A 17,110-nucleotide genomic window follows, 5' to 3' on the forward strand; every position below is an offset into this window, starting at 1 on the left:
ATTTTTTCATTTTTATAGAGTACAAGTTTACATAAAAGTATATGTAATGTTGAGAGGGATAAAATAAAGTTTTATACAATAATAGATTAGAAACTATTCTTCCTTTATTTCATAGATTCTAATTCTTAAAACTGTGAAATCACTAACCACTAGTACTCTTAAAATTAATATTACCAATCCACTTATCCAACTGCATACCATTATAACTGAAAATACCTTTAAAGGAAATATTACAAATTTTAAAGCACTTCTTTTAGTATGAAAATTAAGTATTTTATAAAATAGTTAGAATTATTTGCAGAATATAACCTGAAGATACAACATCATATTGCACATACTGTGTACGTTATAATTATTCATATTCATGTACATTTTGATGACTTCGCAATCACTACAAATGTACTTCTATTAATACAATGTATGTAAAGTGTAATTACAAAGCCCTACCTTACATCCACAACTATTTCATAAATATTATATATTTCAGAAGAAATGTTTATTATGCCATCGCTAAATGCTTCGTATCCTTCTGCCAAATTATAATGCGCAAACATACATATAATTGTGAATAGAAAGTTAAAGAATATCGCGGGTACTACAATTCTCCATGGACCTTCGTATCTGTGTACAAATAAAGCTGTTATCTTATTAATATTCGATCGGTGGGATGTTCGACAAATAAATCACTTGCATTGAGACATCGTGTCCACCTTTTCCGCATATAAGAAACAAAGTAAACCAAACAATTCCGAATAAGCAAGATAAAAAGCATGTTATTAAATATATTTCGCACATAATATCGTATGCGTAGTCGATAATAATATATCTCCACCAATTTGAGATAGTAGTACACGAATCATGAATACAATTCTGTCTTGAATCCTGTTTCTGTATCAGACTTGATTTTGCCCAAAACGGACAGTTACCTCCGAAAATGTGTTCCTTGATGTTTAATCAAAAGATAATTGAAAATACATTTCTGGAATATGATCATATATGAAAATAAACGAATTATACCTTTAACACGTAAAATAAAAAGCTACAGACGTATCCACTGATCGCGGATAACAAGTATAAAAACATCTGTACGTATTTCCACAATCGAAGAATTTCGTGTGCATCACGTTCGATAAGCTCTTTATATTCCTCTAATAATCGCATCGAGAAGAAATTTTCCCACAAAAACGGACACGTTACGAATCACGATTCTGCTATCATCTCTTTTGAATATCGCATCGGTGATTAAAATGATTGCGCGCCAAACTTCATCCGTATCGAGGAACGAATCCGATTGGTCTGTCGGGAGCAAACAAATTTTAAATAACGAGAGCAGAAAATTTTCAGGAATCGCGATCTAATAAAAAATTGTCATCGATAAGCGAGTGGTTAAAATTGAATCGAGAACGGGTAGGTTATCGTTGGTAGAGGAAGAAGACGAATCGATTGGTGCGTTGAATGTTAACTGTAAATAATGTTTAGTTAAAATTTGCTAAATATCGGGTATAGTAGATTCGATGTAACTCGGTAGTTTGAAGGAAGTGTTGCAGACCGATCGTGGGAGTTGGACCAAGAAACGGAGGAACGCGCGGATCGCGAACCGCCACAGTGTTGTCGACGAGAAGGATACACGAAGGCGAGAAATTCTTGTTTTTTTTTTTACATCCGAACATCGAAAATCACGAGGAAAACGATGGTGGATGCACGTTCTAAAGGGTCATCGAACGAATAAACTCAATTGCCGTGGACACGTAAACCATTCGTAGGTGAAGTGAAACACATGTGTCGGCCGAACCGTGTTTTCTACTATAGAGTGCCCGTCCCGTGTTTGCCCCGTGAAAATATTCCGTTTCGAAAGTCAACTTGTACGTCAGTCACGATTATTACCGAGATACTAACGTGCCTGGTTTTGAACGGATCTATTAACGTGACAAGCCGCTTATTCGGAATGAAATAGAACTCATCGCAGAAGGCGGCAGTGCGTGGGTGGGTGGGTGTCTAGCGATTGCCACTCATCTATAGAAAATTCCTTTTCGGATTTTCCACAAAATGCTGCTATCCTACCAATGATAGTGCGCTTTCCTCGGCGATGTTACATTCTTCACTTGATACCTATTAATTGACACGTTATCCAGACAAATCGTTTCGGGCATAAGAAAAAAAAATACCAGTTCAATTTCAGAGCAGTGCTGTTCTTACTGTCAATTTTTTACTAATGTCCATTTGACAGTTTTAAATAAATACGATCGGTACGATCCTTTTTCATTGCTGTTAACGACATTGTTGCCTTTCAAGTAAACTTGCGCAGAGTTTGCTACCATTGGCAGTTACTAAGTATCTTGTCTCATATAACCAATTTGTCTTTTGGTTGTGTCCGATATTAAACGTTCCATTCGAGTGGGTTTTTTTTTGTAAAAGATGCTCACGTTAAACTGTGAAACAGAAACACTTTAGCAAATTTTTCTAAAACTATCGTTCATAGCTTTAAGAGGAGGACCTCCTTGAAGGCCCTGCCTCTTTTGTCGCATCGATATTAAGAGGCTAAAGTATGAAAGGTCAAGCGGAGAAAAATGGATATCGGTAAAGTGTCAGCATGCGCGAGAAGTCAGCAGAATGTCATGCTCACGCAGGTCACGTGAGGGGCACAACAGAGATGTGCTCACGTGATCCTTCTACATTGCACTCAACCCTTACCAAGGCAAATGGTAAAAGCTCAGCCCCCCAGCCAACTCATCATTCTGAAACGCGCATTGATAATAGTTTGCTTCCAACGCCCGGCGGACGGTTGAAGTTTTTCAAAGACGGAAAGTTTATTTTGGAACTGTCCCATCGCAGGGATGGAGAAAGAACTACGTGGTTCCCAGTACCGAAAAAAACGTTTTGGCCACCAGCTAGCACAACTCCAAATAGACAAGAGAGTTCGACCTCTCTCAGCGGTAAGTTTAACAAGAATATTGATTAAGTAAATTTAATCTAACAATGAACTTATAATTACAGTTTCTGATGACAATTCATCAGTTCAGTCAAGCCCTTGGCAAAGAGATCATTGTTGGAAACAAGCGAATCCAAGGCGTAGGATATCTACAGAGTTTAATTTTTACTATTATAGAAATCCAAGAAATCGCTTATGCGCGCATCCTCGATTGATCGCGAGAAAGCGGAGACGTCCATTAGATCCTACTTCTTTGCTGCTCGTCCCAGAAGCAGTAACCAATTACACTAAGCCAAATCGTAAAGCGAACGGTACATCAACGGGAAAGGTTTTGAACCTGATTATCGATAAATTGGCACGTCTTCTAGATCCTAATGTTGTTTCACCCCGTAAACGTATTTTGCGTGAATTAGAAAGAGTATCACTGGAAGATCAAGCGTCAAAGAGACGCGCAACACCGCAGCCTGTTTGTACAACAACGGCTCCAACATCGTCACCAAAACAATTGTCCCCGTACAGTATAACTAGTATCTTGGGAGAAGATAAGCCAAGCCATGAACAAGGCTTCTTGAGGAATTTATTGAAACCAGATGACAGACATACTGTGAAATACTCATCAAGTAATTCGTATCCAAGAGTACGAATGGATCCATACATTGGTACCACTAATGCACCTCTTCAGCATCCACTTTACGGTGTACCAATGTTACCTCCTGGACCATATAGAGCTCCCTTATGGATGCACTATCCATCACCCGTCCATTATCCACCTCCTATGCCATTATACGCGCCACCGCCACCTCATCCTCCATCTCCCCCAGTTCATCACTACAAAGACTACAGGGAACAAGCTCTCACACCTCCCTCGGGTAAATTTTTAAAGATAAAGATACATATTTCGAATCTTATGGAGAACTTATTTTACTCGTTTTTGATTTAGATATGCCTCTAAATCTGTCGAAGCATGCGGGTTGAATCTCAGGATCCTAAAAGTCGGTGCCTTATCAATGGACAAAAACTGCGTAAACACTGCCCGTGCAACGACAATGCGATATATTAGTATTTTTTTATCCGTAAATGATAGCATCATAGTAAGTAGAAATATGCAACCAGAAGGACAAAGTCTGGGTGCTATTCTTGTACATATAAATGCATAAACTGTCAAAGTTGACACATAGGTATTTTATAATTAATATTAAATTAAATCATGAGTAGTATTATATATACAATTTTTATTGTAATTACAACTATGTATATGTTACATAATATTTTATCGTGTATGTGCTCATTGTTTCTTTTTAAAGTATTCTGCCAGGAGTTTCTCGCTTTACGAAACACGTACAGAATGTGTACGTGTTTTAAAATTGTTAAATTCGATTTTCGTTCGTTAGTTACTTTGTTACTACTCATGATTCAGATACGACGATGAAAAAGAAGAGCATACTCATCTTGCGCATCTCATTTATGCATTATCTTGTTATTCTTATTAATGTTACTGTCATTATTATCATTAATAAATGATACGACTATTCATTTTAAAAGATTCATAAAAAAGACATAGAATTATGTACAGAGAGAGAGAGAGAGAGAGAAAGAAAGAGCGAGCGAGCGAACGCAAGAGAGATCGAGAGAGAGAGAGAGAGAGAGAGAAAGCAGATAATTACCTATATTCCTACAAATAGTAATATGAGATAATAAATCTAGGTTAATCTAGCATCCACAACAGTATACATTTATTTATATGATATTAACGAAGAAAAAACAAAATTGCTTGTGGTAAAGACCGTGGGGGGTGTGCCTTAAAAGTTTACCTAAATTGCAAACAAATTAAATTATAAACATTTTCATGGATATGTATTATTATTACTACTATTACTACTGTGTATATATATGAATATAACTTTGCGTTTCGTATTTGCATCAAATCGATATATATTCGTCTTTATTTATTGTTAGTCAGACGCATTACCAAACGTTTTACGCGAAAGGCAAGCTCGCACAGGCTCTACAAACTAGTGAGTAATTTTAATTATTCATTTACATACATTTTTTATTAATTGAAACAGATGAAATATGTGACTGCGCGTAAGCAATTGTATAGAAAGACTAATTTCGTAAATATATAAATATTTCACATACTATACGAGAGCTTTTCATTTATCGTCACGTTACGTGTTAATTGTGTTTATCCGGATTTATAAAATATCTCTTATTGTAAATATATTTAAGTCGAAAGTAAATTTATATTTATTCAATAAAAGTAATTGTCCCCCTCCCCCTCTACCTATACGGATACTGTTACATCGTTAAGAAAAAGGAAAAGGAAAGAAGAAAATTGTCAGATCAGAATTCTCTAATGACGATGAAATTCGCGCAATACGAAAAGAATTTAAATTTCGCGGCTAGGTTGGAGAGTGCGCTGGAAAATTGGCAGTCTATCGTCTAGACTTTACCCCCACTTTTCGGTGAGGTAACGCAGACGCTCTCGAGACCGCGCAATCGTCGGGTCTTGGTAGTATCCGATCCGTGGCCTTGTTTTGTGGTATTCGTTGACCGGGTTGTATCGTTTCGATCGCGTGTTTTCTACCAAATATTTATAAAAATAGAATCTCTTAGCGAGGTAGAATAAAGGAATAACGCGTACGGATCGTAATCAGATCTCTCGGTGGAGTTTTGAATGCCCGCGGGTTCGAGGAAAGCAAGTGAACCCAGCTCCGGTAGAGGGGAGCAGGCAGTATCGGCTGGTCGTATATGTAGCCCGCTCGGCAAAATGAAAATGGCGGTGTTCCTGTATGAACGGAGCAACGGCCACTGACGATGCTCGTTACGGTAACGGACACGTGAGCCGAATCGAGTGTGGAATTTTTACATATCTTGTGTGCGTTTCGAAAGATAATCGGTCAGTGTTGAATCGTGGACGAGAGACGGGTCGATGCGAATAAAATAGGATCCAGCGCGAAAATTTTTTTCATCAATTAGGGACAAACAAACACGATGGAGTGACACCGCGAAGTGTTGACTCCGTGGACAAGTGGGAAGTGTCGGCTAATAGATTCGCGTAGTTGGAGGACGAAAAGCCTTCATGCCGATGCCGGCCGAATACCACGAGAACCACGGTAACCACGAGAACGCTAATTTCGCTCTCGGGGCCACACAGGACGCCAGCAACATGACGGCCAATATGTACCGGGTGGGAGGTAAAGTAACCATACACATCTCGCCGGCTGATGAGGCCACGCGTCCGATTTCGAGCCGCGTATTTTTAATTGACTCGAGAAATTCATCCTCGCTATTGGTATCGCGATAGCGTCCCCCTTTTTCCTCTATCAAAGCTTTACCCGCGCGGCCCCTTTACTTTCCGCCGTTCATCCAAATCGCCCTTCCTCCCCGCTCTTTTCTCGCGTCCGTATGTACGTCTGCTTTCCTTCTGCTTCCTTTTTCCCCACTCTCGCCCTCCGTTCGGATCATACTAATTTCTCCTACAATAAACTCGCCTGATTAAAATTCACTATTCGGGAATACCAGCTCTCTTTTCGTATCCGCTTCTCGGTTCTCTGACAACTCGAATCAATTTTTTTCCCAATAGATCGTCGCGAATGTTTTCGTCTACGCGCCAATGGTCCGGGCAACCAATATAATTCCTACCAGAATTGTCTTCTTCTGTTTCTTTAATTTTACTCGCACACACAGAAAGAAAATGAACATCGAGATTCGGACAGCGTTTTGCAACTGTTCGCATAGCACGAATTTAGGATATATATGTATATCTATAGATATATTGTATTTTTGTTTTTTTTTTTTTCATCACCACTTAATAGTACATTTTTTATCTTCCGATAAGACTGTACTTTCTGTGCGCAAATTATTAAGTAGTTTTTTTTTCTTTATTTTCTTTTGTTTTTATATTCACGTTTATGTGCGTACAAATATTGATATCAGTATTTATATATTTGCTTGGAATATTAGTAAGCAAACATTTCGTGGATTATATGTAATATTAAGATTATATTTATAGCGATTGCTTTTCGATTATAAATATAATTTCGTCTCTATATACATAAATATTTATGATTCGAAATTATCGTCATTTTATATATGAAGTATTATTAGTTTTATACATTTCGCCTTATACTTGTTCTTAAAATAGAAAAGTGTATTAAATAGATGCCCCTTTTTAATTTATAGATTATGTATATTTTGAAACATCTTCCACATCTCCCTACCAGATAAGAAGGATAGAAGAATTAAATAAGGTGAGAAATAAAATTATGGTAGCATTACTTCTTTTTAATAGTTTATTTAAATAAATATTCAATAAAATATGTGTGTGTGTTCCTTTTCGAATATATTTAAATTTGATAAAACATATTATCAATAAGCTAATGTGCTAAGCATACAGATACATATATATGTTTTCTAATTATATTTAATTTATTATTTTAGACGGCAAGTGGAAATGTTGAAGCAAAAGTCATGTGCTTCTTTAGGCGGAGGGATTTACCTTCTACTTTAATTATGCTTGCTGATAAACATCAATGTAAGTCCATTTTATGCTATTTAAAAACAAAACATTTAACTTAATATTGTCTATCTTAATAAATTCGAAAATATCTTATATGATGCATTAATGTGAAATTGATATTTTCTTAAAAGTGTTTTATCTCTGTGCAAAGACACAAGTTTACTATATTTGATACTTTCTTATGTAATCAATACCACATTTCATTGGTATCACACTCAAGCATTTAATTTATGAATACTGGTCCTTCTATTATCATTTTTTTTATTGATGTTTAGGTATTTGGATACTAGTACTAATGCATCGAAGATAAGAGAATAGCATTATTTATTTTGCTTCGCGCCACGGTGCAGATCGATAATCATTTGCCCAAATGGAGAAAATTGAAATTCTCTTTATTTGTTAAAAAGAAAATATTATTTTCTCATATAATTAATAGTTCCACGTTACACGTATGTATTCGATGCAAGGTGACGATTGATACTCCGAGATCATGCGATATCAGTATAATTGCGATTGTTAACGAAGAATGTGTCTATACTATATTGGTTTAAAAATATTCTTCTTCATAGACCTAAACGAATCGCGGTCATGAAAGCGTGAAGTACCGAAGTACTATCACTTTAATATTCACGCTAAATAACATACGAAAAAACGAATGGTTTTTCTTTTTACAAAAAAATACAATTACGTTTTATTGTCTCAACGAAGACGGAGAAATCTCAATCTTGTTGCAATCACAGTCGTAACATTCATTATTTATATGAAAAAAAATTCAACAGAATTGCAGACGTTATATTTCCACCTGCATTTTCTGATGCGAGAAACGCAATGCACTTTCAGGAATGAAAGAAAATTCGCCCGATTTTATACGCTTCAAATACATTTATACGGATATATGTATCTGTGAAGTTTTCTCGATTTTTCCTTTGCAATAGCAAAGATAATGAGACGCGGGGATTTGGGGGTGGGAATGTATAATAAGTAAAGTTGGGGGGTGGCAGAGGGGTGAAATGGGGGTTGTATCGATCTGCCGGGGGTGGGTTGGGGGTGGTGCGCCTGCCAACCCCCTACCTCCCCCTCTTTCTACCTCTCTCACCCAAGTCCCTCATACCACTCCTCCCCTGCTTCCCGCCACCCTGAAACTAAATGAATGACTGACGCAGGGGTCGGTTGGGTATGTGTTACGTGTACTCGGACACAGACTTGTAAGAACACCGATAACCAGCACAGGCATGTACGAATAACGGACAGAGAGAAACAGGAACACATACACATGCACGCGCGTACGTACATATGTACGCTCGCGCGCGAACGACCGTATATGTGCCCGGGCAAAAATGGTGGGCCCCACTAGCCATCTTCGTTTTAAGCATTTACTCCCCCGTTTCTCTTTTCCTCCCTTCTCTTCTTTTCTACTGCGCGTACCTACGTGTGTATGCACGCGAATACACACACACACACACACTCTCTCTCTCTCTCTCTCTCTCTCTCTCTCTTTCTCGTATGTCTCTCTGTGCCCGTGGCTCTATGTTCGTCTACCGGTATTTGCTTCGAATCGGGCTCTCTCCCCTTCCTCTTCCACTCCTTTACTACCATTTCTGTACCTTACTCTTCTGTACTTCAAATTTCAGGAAAAAATATATGAACTTTGTTCTGGACAGAGTCGATATCTTTCTGCGTGGAATGTATGAAGAAAAGCTAAAAAGAATTACATGTTTTCGCCGAGTTACATTATTTGATGGGATCACTTCATTACCTTCTTCTACTCGATGATGTTCGGGAATTAGATTGTTTAAATTCTTCCAATGTTTCAGATATTTAATCAAATTTTTTACCGCTGTTATTTAATGTTTGTACTTTTGTAATCGTAGCGTTTACGATTCCTATTTTTCGAACTTTTCAGTGCAATGTTTTTATACATTGCACGAATGACTTCCATAATAACATTCAATAATAATATATCGCTGTTATCTTGTACAGTGGTATAGTTTTCTACAAAAGCTAGCACAGAAAATTGATAAACAATATCATTGTACATAATATATAATGAATATGAAATAGAATTTTTAGATAAAGGTCTTTGATGATAATTTACTTACACAATTATAATATAATTGTAAATAGAAACGCGATTGGAATTGGTTGACAGAATCAAAATTGTTTATGATATAGTTAATTATTTATGTACTAATCAAATCAAGAGCTACATGTAGTGAACTACATGCGCCAAGGATCTTTAAGGATGTTGTCTTTCATTAATTATAGAGTATTATTACTATTATAAATTCTAGAAGCATGTGTTAAAATTGTACTTAAGACAAGAATATATATCATATGTAGTAGAGTGGGTCCTATGATACAAATTGCAGTGGCAAGTGCGGAGCAGCAGAGGTCAGAATCCCCTGCAAACACACAGAATCAGAAACTCGAGAATCCAGATACTACTAAGGAAATGACTAATAAAGATGGGATCGGGCCCAAAATGATGAACAAAGGGGGCGGGAAGGGGGGCTGGCTGAAGGCCCCGCTATCAGAGGCCCAAGAGCCTCATGGTGAGTGAGCAGTCAATTAAAAAGTGCTTCTTGCGGATGAATTTTATTCAGTCTCTTTTTGTTATTCACGTAATTTTCAACTAAAATATATAAAACGATTAATGCATTTGTTCTTAAATAATTGGTATACATTTCTCGCTAAATATCATTTAAATTATTGTACGTAACAGATGGAAGTAAGAATTGAATCTTAATTAATTCATTTGTAAGTATTATACCATTTGCACTTTTTGATTGTCTTGTTAGTCTCATACAGAAGCCAGTGATGATGCAAGGCTAATGATCTAGCAGCGGGATTTATAAAATTCTTTGTAATCTTGGTGAATGCCACAAGTTTAGGCTAAATTCACTGTAAGGCCAAAGAGACATAAATTGGGTTTAATCATGATCCCTTTCTTTAAGTTATACAGAAAGGGGTTTAATTACTAAGTTTGAAACTTTATGAACCCACACATTTTATGACGATACATAGTCATTATCATTGAATTATTCTTCCTTTTTATTTGTATCATCTACTATATCTTCTATTTGTTTCTTAAAAAATCATCAAGTGCCTAATATCTGGGTACCTAGTAGTAATCCTAAATTCATTTTCATTAAAAACCAACATTCAGTCTGTATCTTCATAAGTAACATAAATATCATAACAAAAATCCCGCCGCACAAAATGATAATTCTTTAGTAATCTGAGGCTTCTTCAAACAATTTACATTCCCTTGAATGTTAATTTCATTTCTGTAATAATAGGTGATATATCTAAGATTGCTTTCGTTTCCTTTTTCTTTTTTTTCTTTCTTTTTTTTTTTTGTTGCCCGCTCTTGCTGATATTTTTAGTTCATTGCTGTGAGTTTTTATTGATTCTGCCACATTCCTGCGTTTCATTTACATTTTATTTATCTGTGTTACAGAAAAAAGAGAATAATAGTTATTAAAGAAAGACCAACACTGCATGAATGAATTTAGGGATTACTTTTATATTTTACGAAGAAAGTACTTATATATGAAGTAAAGAGTTTTTGTTAAAATATTTAAATAGCATTATGTTATATAAAATTTCTATCCACATTATAAAATATTGAAACTTTTTTTAGTAATATCTATACAAGTGTAACTATTCGATTTTTCAAATATTAAATGTTTACAGCCCTTTTTTATTTTCTTTCAAATGAAATATTTTATTATTTAAGCTTTTTTCAAAATGTTTATTTTTAAAAAATCGAAATATTAAAACATGTGACATCATTTGAATTGCTTTTGCATACAGGGATGGAAGAAAATGTAGTTGGTGCTGGAGGAGTCACAGAATTAAGTTCTAAACAACGTCATCAAATGAAGCACAGAGAACTGTTTCTATCACGTCAAGTAGAAACAATGCCTGCAACACATATAAGAGGCAAATGTTGTGTAACTTTATTAAATGAAACAGAATCCTTACTAAGCTATTTAAATAAAGAAGATTCCTTCTTCTATTGCTTAGTATTCGATCCTGCTCAGCGTACTTTGCTTGCTGATAAAGGTACTTATTATCATTCAAAACTATTAAACAGTACAGCATACATGTATCATAATTCAATATATATTTATATATAAGTATCTTAATTTACAAATTTTTATGAATTGAAAAATTTTACAGGTGAAATTAGAGTTGGTAGTAGATATCAAGCTGATGGAATAGCACCAGCTCCACTGACGCCTGCCGAAAGAGAATCGGATCCTCGTAGGTTGCAAGATTTAGAAACGTTGGTTTGGACACCACGACATTCACTAACAGACCGTCAAATTGATCAATTCCTTGTTGTCAGTAGATCTGTAGGCACATTTGCAAGAGCTTTAGACTGTTCATCTTCAGTTAAACAACCATCTTTGCATATGTCTGCCGCAGCAGCATCCAGAGACATTACACTTGTAAATATTATTATTGTTATTATTATATAACTAATATTTTTCAAAGAAACACGTTTACATTTGCTTGTACTTATAGTTTCATGCAATGGATACATTACATCGACACAACTATGACGTCGCAAAAGCTATGTCATCTTTAGTACCTAGTACTGGTCCAGTATTATGTAGAGACGAGATGGAAGAGTGGAGTGCATCCGAAGCCAATCTTTTTGAAGAAGCTCTTGATAAGTATGGAAAGGACTTTTCCGATATACGTCAAGATTTCGTAAGTATATAAAATAAAATTTAAGATTAGGTTCGAATATGATAGAAACGAATTCCTTTAACATTTTTAATTTTAATAAATATTTCGTATATTTTAGTTACCGTGGAAAACATTGAAGAACGTTATCGAGTATTATTACATGTGGAAGACGACTGACAGATATGTGCAACAAAAGAGGGTAAAAGCTGTAGAAGCCGAGAGCAAATTGAAACAAGTCTATATACCAAATTATAATAAAACAACACCGCCTACGACTGCTCCCTCTGCAGCCACAATCGTACCTCTTGGTAATACTAATAGCAACAGTAATGGAAAACCGACTAATGTTCTCAACGGTAATAGCAACGGTAATATGACAACTGATAATAGCGGAATATTAATGGTCGGAGTTAGTGGGAAACCGTGCGAAAGTTGCCAAATAATGCAAAGTCCACAGTGGTATGCTTGGGGTCCGTCGCATATGCAATGCCGTCTTTGTCAGTCTTGTTGGACGTATTGGAAGAAATATGGCGGTCTAAAGGTACAATAATATATTATACGAAGATTTTTTTATCCCTTTTTTTTCCTTAAAAAAATGTTCCTATTTAGGTTCCATCGCGTATGGACGACGTTGACTTGGAAAGAAAAAGAGGTGGCACCGGCTCGGACGAGGAAAGCAAAGGAATGGGCGGTGCTCACAGGCCCCATCGATGTAGCATTCCTTCTTGCGGCAAAGAATTCAAGCTCAAAGCACATTTAAGTCGTCACTACGCGAGCGCACATGGTGTCGATCTACGTGGCAGCGGGGCAAGCGGAGGCGGCGGAGGTGGATCGCCTAGGCCTGTGATGAAAACACGATCCGCGTTTTATTTACGTACTTCAGCATTGGCCCGAGCGGCGCGGCGATTATGTGCTGCACAATTACGTACACGTCATGCAGCGCGAGCACCCCATCAACCTGTGAACGCAGCACCATTGCGACATCTCTGTGCATCACCTCAGTTAACATCGAAAAGCTCAGCGGAGTTACGGATTCTGGCGCGTGCTGTACGACCTCGACCTCGTCCGCGTGTAACCGATATAGCAACACGTTTAGGTGATCATCCTGCTCCACGGCAACCCGGAGATTGGGATTGGTTAGCTCTCACAGCACCGGCACAACGAAAACAACCAGATCGAGTTTCTTTCCCTAGACCCCCAAAGGCACCAGGTATTATAAATAATATAAAACTTAAAAATAAAAATCATGTTGGTCCAAGTATTGATAGAAGTAACTAAATGTACAAATATCGCGAATGTTTTAGGATTAATAAAATGAGATCCCTGTATTCATTTATTTTATAAAATTTTTTTTTTAACTATTCTATTATAGACGGAAGCCTTTTGTACGAAAGAGTACCAAATAAGTCTGAAATAGATAGGTTGACAGTAACTCCGCCTCAGCCACAACCTACTATGCAAGCTCAGCAAACGATATTGAAACGCACAAGACCTCCGTTTGACGAGATCAACGGATCAGATGGTAAGCTTTAGAATCATGCTGTTATTAAATGTATCTTGTACAAACCTAAATCCTAGTATTGAATGTGGTTTTTGTTTACTGGCTTCTACTCTGATGTGGATTGGGATGAAGGTAAAATAATTCAGTGTTTAAGAGTACTCGAGAAAAGAGAAACGAAAAATAATCAAAATTATTAAATTGAATAGTTTAACATCTGTTCCAAAGGAATAACACATCTTTCTCATCGGTTTAATAGTTTTATATTTTATGAGAATTACCATGTATTTCAGTTTTTGAATATGATATAAATGTTAATACTTTCAATAGGTATTGCCCTAAGTGCAGGGCTCCCTGGTGGACCACCTGCAAAAAGGGCTCATCATTCTCAGCAGCTACATCCAAAACATACATTGGAGCACACTGCGCCTGCCGTTCTTCCTCTAGCACCACCTCTCAATGGAAGAGCTGTTCATCCTCATAGCTTATCGCATGGTCCACCATTGTCTAGAAGTAATGCCCGCAAGCAAGTAATTTCATGGATGGACGCGCCTGACGACGTTTACTTTCGTGCTTCAGATCAAACCAAGTTAGTATCGTTACACGTTAGAATAATTTTGGAATCGAAGGAAGTATATAGAAAGACGTGAATGTTAAAATTGATTTTGTGTTATCAATTTTCAGAAGACTTAGAAGAACACTTTCGTCCGTGGAACTTCGAAGGGCAGCACGCAAACCGTGGCGTAGATTACCAGCTCCTTTACACCCACCTCATCCACAGAGAGCAGTACGTGGCGATGACATGGTTGTCATTCTGGACTGAATCAGTAATACAATCAATCAGGTGAACTGATAGGACTGATCAGTTTGCCATTAAAAGGAATGATGCTGTTATAATAATTTTAAATGCCAGAGTCAGCCACAGTGAAGATATCCCAGCTTTATGTATTGTCATTGACCGCTCTGACGTTGAGCAAGGACTAAATCGCTGTTCTGGAACTTTTTCGATAATCTTCGAGACAGCAATTCGCCGAAGTCGATGGCCTCGCTTAACCGAATTCGCATGTTGCATTGACATCGCTGAAAACATACTTCACATACATGGACGAGAGGCAACTACTCTGGAAAACGAACATTCATCGAATCTTAAGGGGTGGGGTGGGAGGGGTGGGGAGGGGAAGGGAAGGGAAGGGAATGAAAAATAAGAAATCAAGTCATTCACTGTGAAACATGATTTTCTATTCGTATCAATTAGTTATTGTTGTTATTAATAATAATTATTAATAATTGAATGTACATATACATCATACCACACATTCATACATGCATAACCAGGCAAACACAAGTGTCCAACGAGTGCTGGGCACAAGTTCTACATTGGTTAAATTGGCCCATTATCACGCGCATTAGCTCACGAAGAATGTTATGGCCGTGCGCGTCACAGAGACAAGTATGAGAGAAAGGGAGAGAGAGAGAGAGAGGGAGAGAAAGCGATAGAGAGAAAGGATAAGAACGTACGTGAGAAAGAAAGAAAGAATGCTCATTGTGAATATTTTTATTAAATTTTCAAGTTTGATGACTTCCGTCGCAACAATTAATAAATAAATATAAGCATAAATGGAAGCATATATTAGTCCTTTTTCCGCTCAGTCCAATTTGCTTTCACAATTAATAAGCATAAGTGGAAGCATATACTATTAGTTTCCTTTCTGCTCAATCCAATCTCCCCTTTAATGATTAATTACACAGGAAATTCATTATAAATGAATATTTATTTATATTAGGTTGGGGAAAAAGAAATCCATTATTTTTATATGAACTTCAGGACTTTATTTAACATGCTTCGGATTGTCCGATTTGGGTCAAATATGCACCGTTTTGTTGTATGATTTGTTGCCATTTTAAAGGTAACTTCATAATGCCTCTCTCATAGAAGTCCTGGTCTCTATTTGCAAAAAACTCTAGCAGTCGATTTTCACAATCCTCCCTAGATGCCAATTTTTTATTATTAAAGAAATTTTGCAATGCAAGAAAAAGATGATAATCGCTTGGTGCCAAGTCCGGACTGTATGGCGGATGCATTAAAACTTCCCAACCAAGCTCCCGAAGTTTCTGGCGAGTCACTGTAGATGTGTGTGGCCTAGCGGTGTCCTGGTGGAACACGACACCTCTCCTGTTGGCCAATTCTGGCCGTTTCTGGTCAATCGCTATCTTCAAACGGTCCAGTTGTTGACAGTAGAGATCAGAATTTAGCGTTTGGCCGTATGGAAGCAACTCGTAATAAATAATCCCCTTCCAGTCCCACCAAATGCATAGCAGAACCTTCCTGGCCGTTAGTCCTGGTTTGGCCACCGTTTGAGGTGCTTCACCGCTCTTTGACCACGATCGTTTTCGCACAGGGTTATCGTATGTGATCCATTTCTCATCTCCAGTAACCATCCGTTTAAGAAATGGGTCTATCTCATTCCGTTTGGCCAAGGCTTCGCAGATGGAAATTCGATCCATCATGTTTTTTTCTGTTAATTGGTGTGGCACCCAAACATCGAGCTTCTTTTTGAATCCAGCTGTGTGTAAATGGTTTAAAACAGTTTTATGGTCGATTTTTAGCTCCTGGGCGATGTTACGACTGCTAACATGCCGGTCAACTTCGATCATTTCTCCGATTTTATCGACATTTTCAACGACCGGCCTACCTGTGCGAGGTGCATCTTTAACATCAAAAATTCCTGAACGGAATCTACGAAACCAAAATTGCACATAATTGGCTGTTACAGTATCGGAACCATAAACACCATTCACAATTTTAGCCGCCTGGCTTGCATTTTCGCCTTTGTCAAAGAAAAATTGTAAAATGTACCGAATTTTCTTTTTGTTCACTTCCATTTTTAACACCCTGTAACTCACAACTGAATGCATCAAACAAAAAACAGCAAAATAATTTTTTTTACTGCGAAATGTCACCTTTCCAACGAGTATAAATCTGAAATTGTTTGATCGATACTTTACGAGAAATCTATCAGTACAGTCATCTGCCGAAAAAATAATGGATTTCTTTTTCCCCAATCTAATATGTTTCATGCTATTCGCTATGAAATGATTAATTTTGTAATATTCGTTGCAATAACGCACATTTTTTGGCTTTATGATTTTTCATTTCTCAAAAATCTTACTAGTCCAATAAATATTGAATCTTTGTTAACCCAACAAATTAAAAATGATTTTGATTAAAAAATTAATCTCGCATTCCTTTAGCTTCTAACGTGTTCTATATTTCATTATGATTATATAATTTATGTTACTGTGACCAAAATTTTTATCAGATTATTTGTTTCAAGTAAATTAATTAGTTAAAGCAGTTAAAATTGAAATAATGAAAGGAATAAAAAAAATAATAGATCGCACTTGTGTCGAAAAATTACCTAAATTATTTGCGTTTCTTTGGATTAGTAATATCTAATTA

The 17,110-nt window shown here is 36.8% G+C and overlaps 3 protein-coding genes and 1 pseudogene across 5 annotated transcripts; 2 read left to right on the forward strand and 2 right to left on the reverse strand.

Annotated features, from left to right (window-relative positions):
* Positions 1-12: 12 nt before the first annotated feature.
* Positions 13-1,180, reverse strand: LOC143433095 (uncharacterized). The gene is given in 4 exon segments (XM_076910230.1): positions 13-391; positions 448-621; positions 692-942; positions 1,018-1,180. Coding segments are annotated over 4 exon segments (867 nt in total). The 5' UTR covers positions 1,162-1,180; the 3' UTR covers positions 13-93.
* Positions 1,181-1,554: 374 nt separating this feature from the next.
* H (transcriptional corepressor hairless) lies at positions 1,555-4,219 on the forward strand. The gene is made up of 3 exons (XM_076909447.1): positions 1,555-2,933; positions 2,995-3,798; positions 3,870-4,219. The coding sequence occupies exons 1-3, from the start codon at positions 2,591-2,593 to the stop codon at positions 3,902-3,904; spliced, it is 1,182 nt and encodes a 393-aa protein (XP_076765562.1). The 5' UTR covers positions 1,555-2,590; the 3' UTR covers positions 3,905-4,219.
* A 1,202-nt stretch (positions 4,220-5,421) lies between these two features.
* On the forward strand, positions 5,422-14,818 carry Mta1-like (metastasis associated 1-like). 3 transcript variants are annotated; one of them, XM_076896519.1, is made up of 12 exons: positions 5,422-6,126; positions 7,115-7,182; positions 7,373-7,466; positions 9,821-10,003; positions 11,268-11,519; positions 11,637-11,908; positions 11,985-12,173; positions 12,271-12,693; positions 12,762-13,362; positions 13,525-13,674; positions 13,981-14,239; positions 14,335-14,818. In XM_076896519.1, exons 1-12 carry the CDS (start codon positions 6,012-6,014, stop codon positions 14,471-14,473), a joined length of 2,745 nt encoding a protein of 914 aa, XP_076752634.1. In that variant the 5' UTR covers positions 5,422-6,011; the 3' UTR covers positions 14,474-14,818. The 3 variants fall into 3 exon arrangements, 2 of the variants coding, with proteins under 2 accessions (XP_076752634.1, XP_076753459.1); XR_013102039.1 differs by lacking the exon at positions 14,335-14,818 and having other exon boundaries at positions 13,525-13,785; positions 13,981-14,120; XM_076897344.1 differs by lacking the exon at positions 9,821-10,003.
* A 665-nt stretch (positions 14,819-15,483) lies between these two features.
* On the reverse strand, positions 15,484-16,589 carry LOC143425438 (histone-lysine N-methyltransferase SETMAR pseudogene; annotated as a pseudogene).
* Between the last annotated feature and the right edge of the window lie 521 nt (positions 16,590-17,110).

Source organism: Xylocopa sonorina, chromosome 1 (assembly GCF_050948175.1).
Source record: "Xylocopa sonorina isolate GNS202 chromosome 1, iyXylSono1_principal, whole genome shotgun sequence".
Lineage (NCBI taxonomy): Eukaryota > Metazoa > Arthropoda > Insecta > Hymenoptera > Apidae > Xylocopa > Xylocopa sonorina.

Excerpts from the sequence above, each read along its gene's own strand:
- H (XM_076909447.1), top strand. The coding sequence starts at position 2,591 with ATGCGCGAGAAGTCAGCAGAATGTCATGCTCACGCAGGTCACGTGAGG. Across the intron at positions 2,934-2,994 it reads GAGTTCGACCTCTCTCAGCG|TTTCTGATGACAATTCATCA; the intron begins GTAAGTTTAACA and ends TTATAATTACAG. Across the intron at positions 3,799-3,869 it reads AGCTCTCACACCTCCCTCGG|ATATGCCTCTAAATCTGTCG; the intron begins GTAAATTTTTAA and ends TTTTTGATTTAG.
- Mta1-like (XM_076896519.1), top strand. The coding sequence starts at position 6,012 with ATGCCGATGCCGGCCGAATACCACGAGAACCACGGTAACCACGAGAAC. Across the intron at positions 10,004-11,267 it reads AGAGGCCCAAGAGCCTCATG|GGATGGAAGAAAATGTAGTT; the intron begins GTGAGTGAGCAG and ends TTTTGCATACAG. Across the intron at positions 11,909-11,984 it reads CATCCAGAGACATTACACTT|TTTCATGCAATGGATACATT; the intron begins GTAAATATTATT and ends TTGTACTTATAG.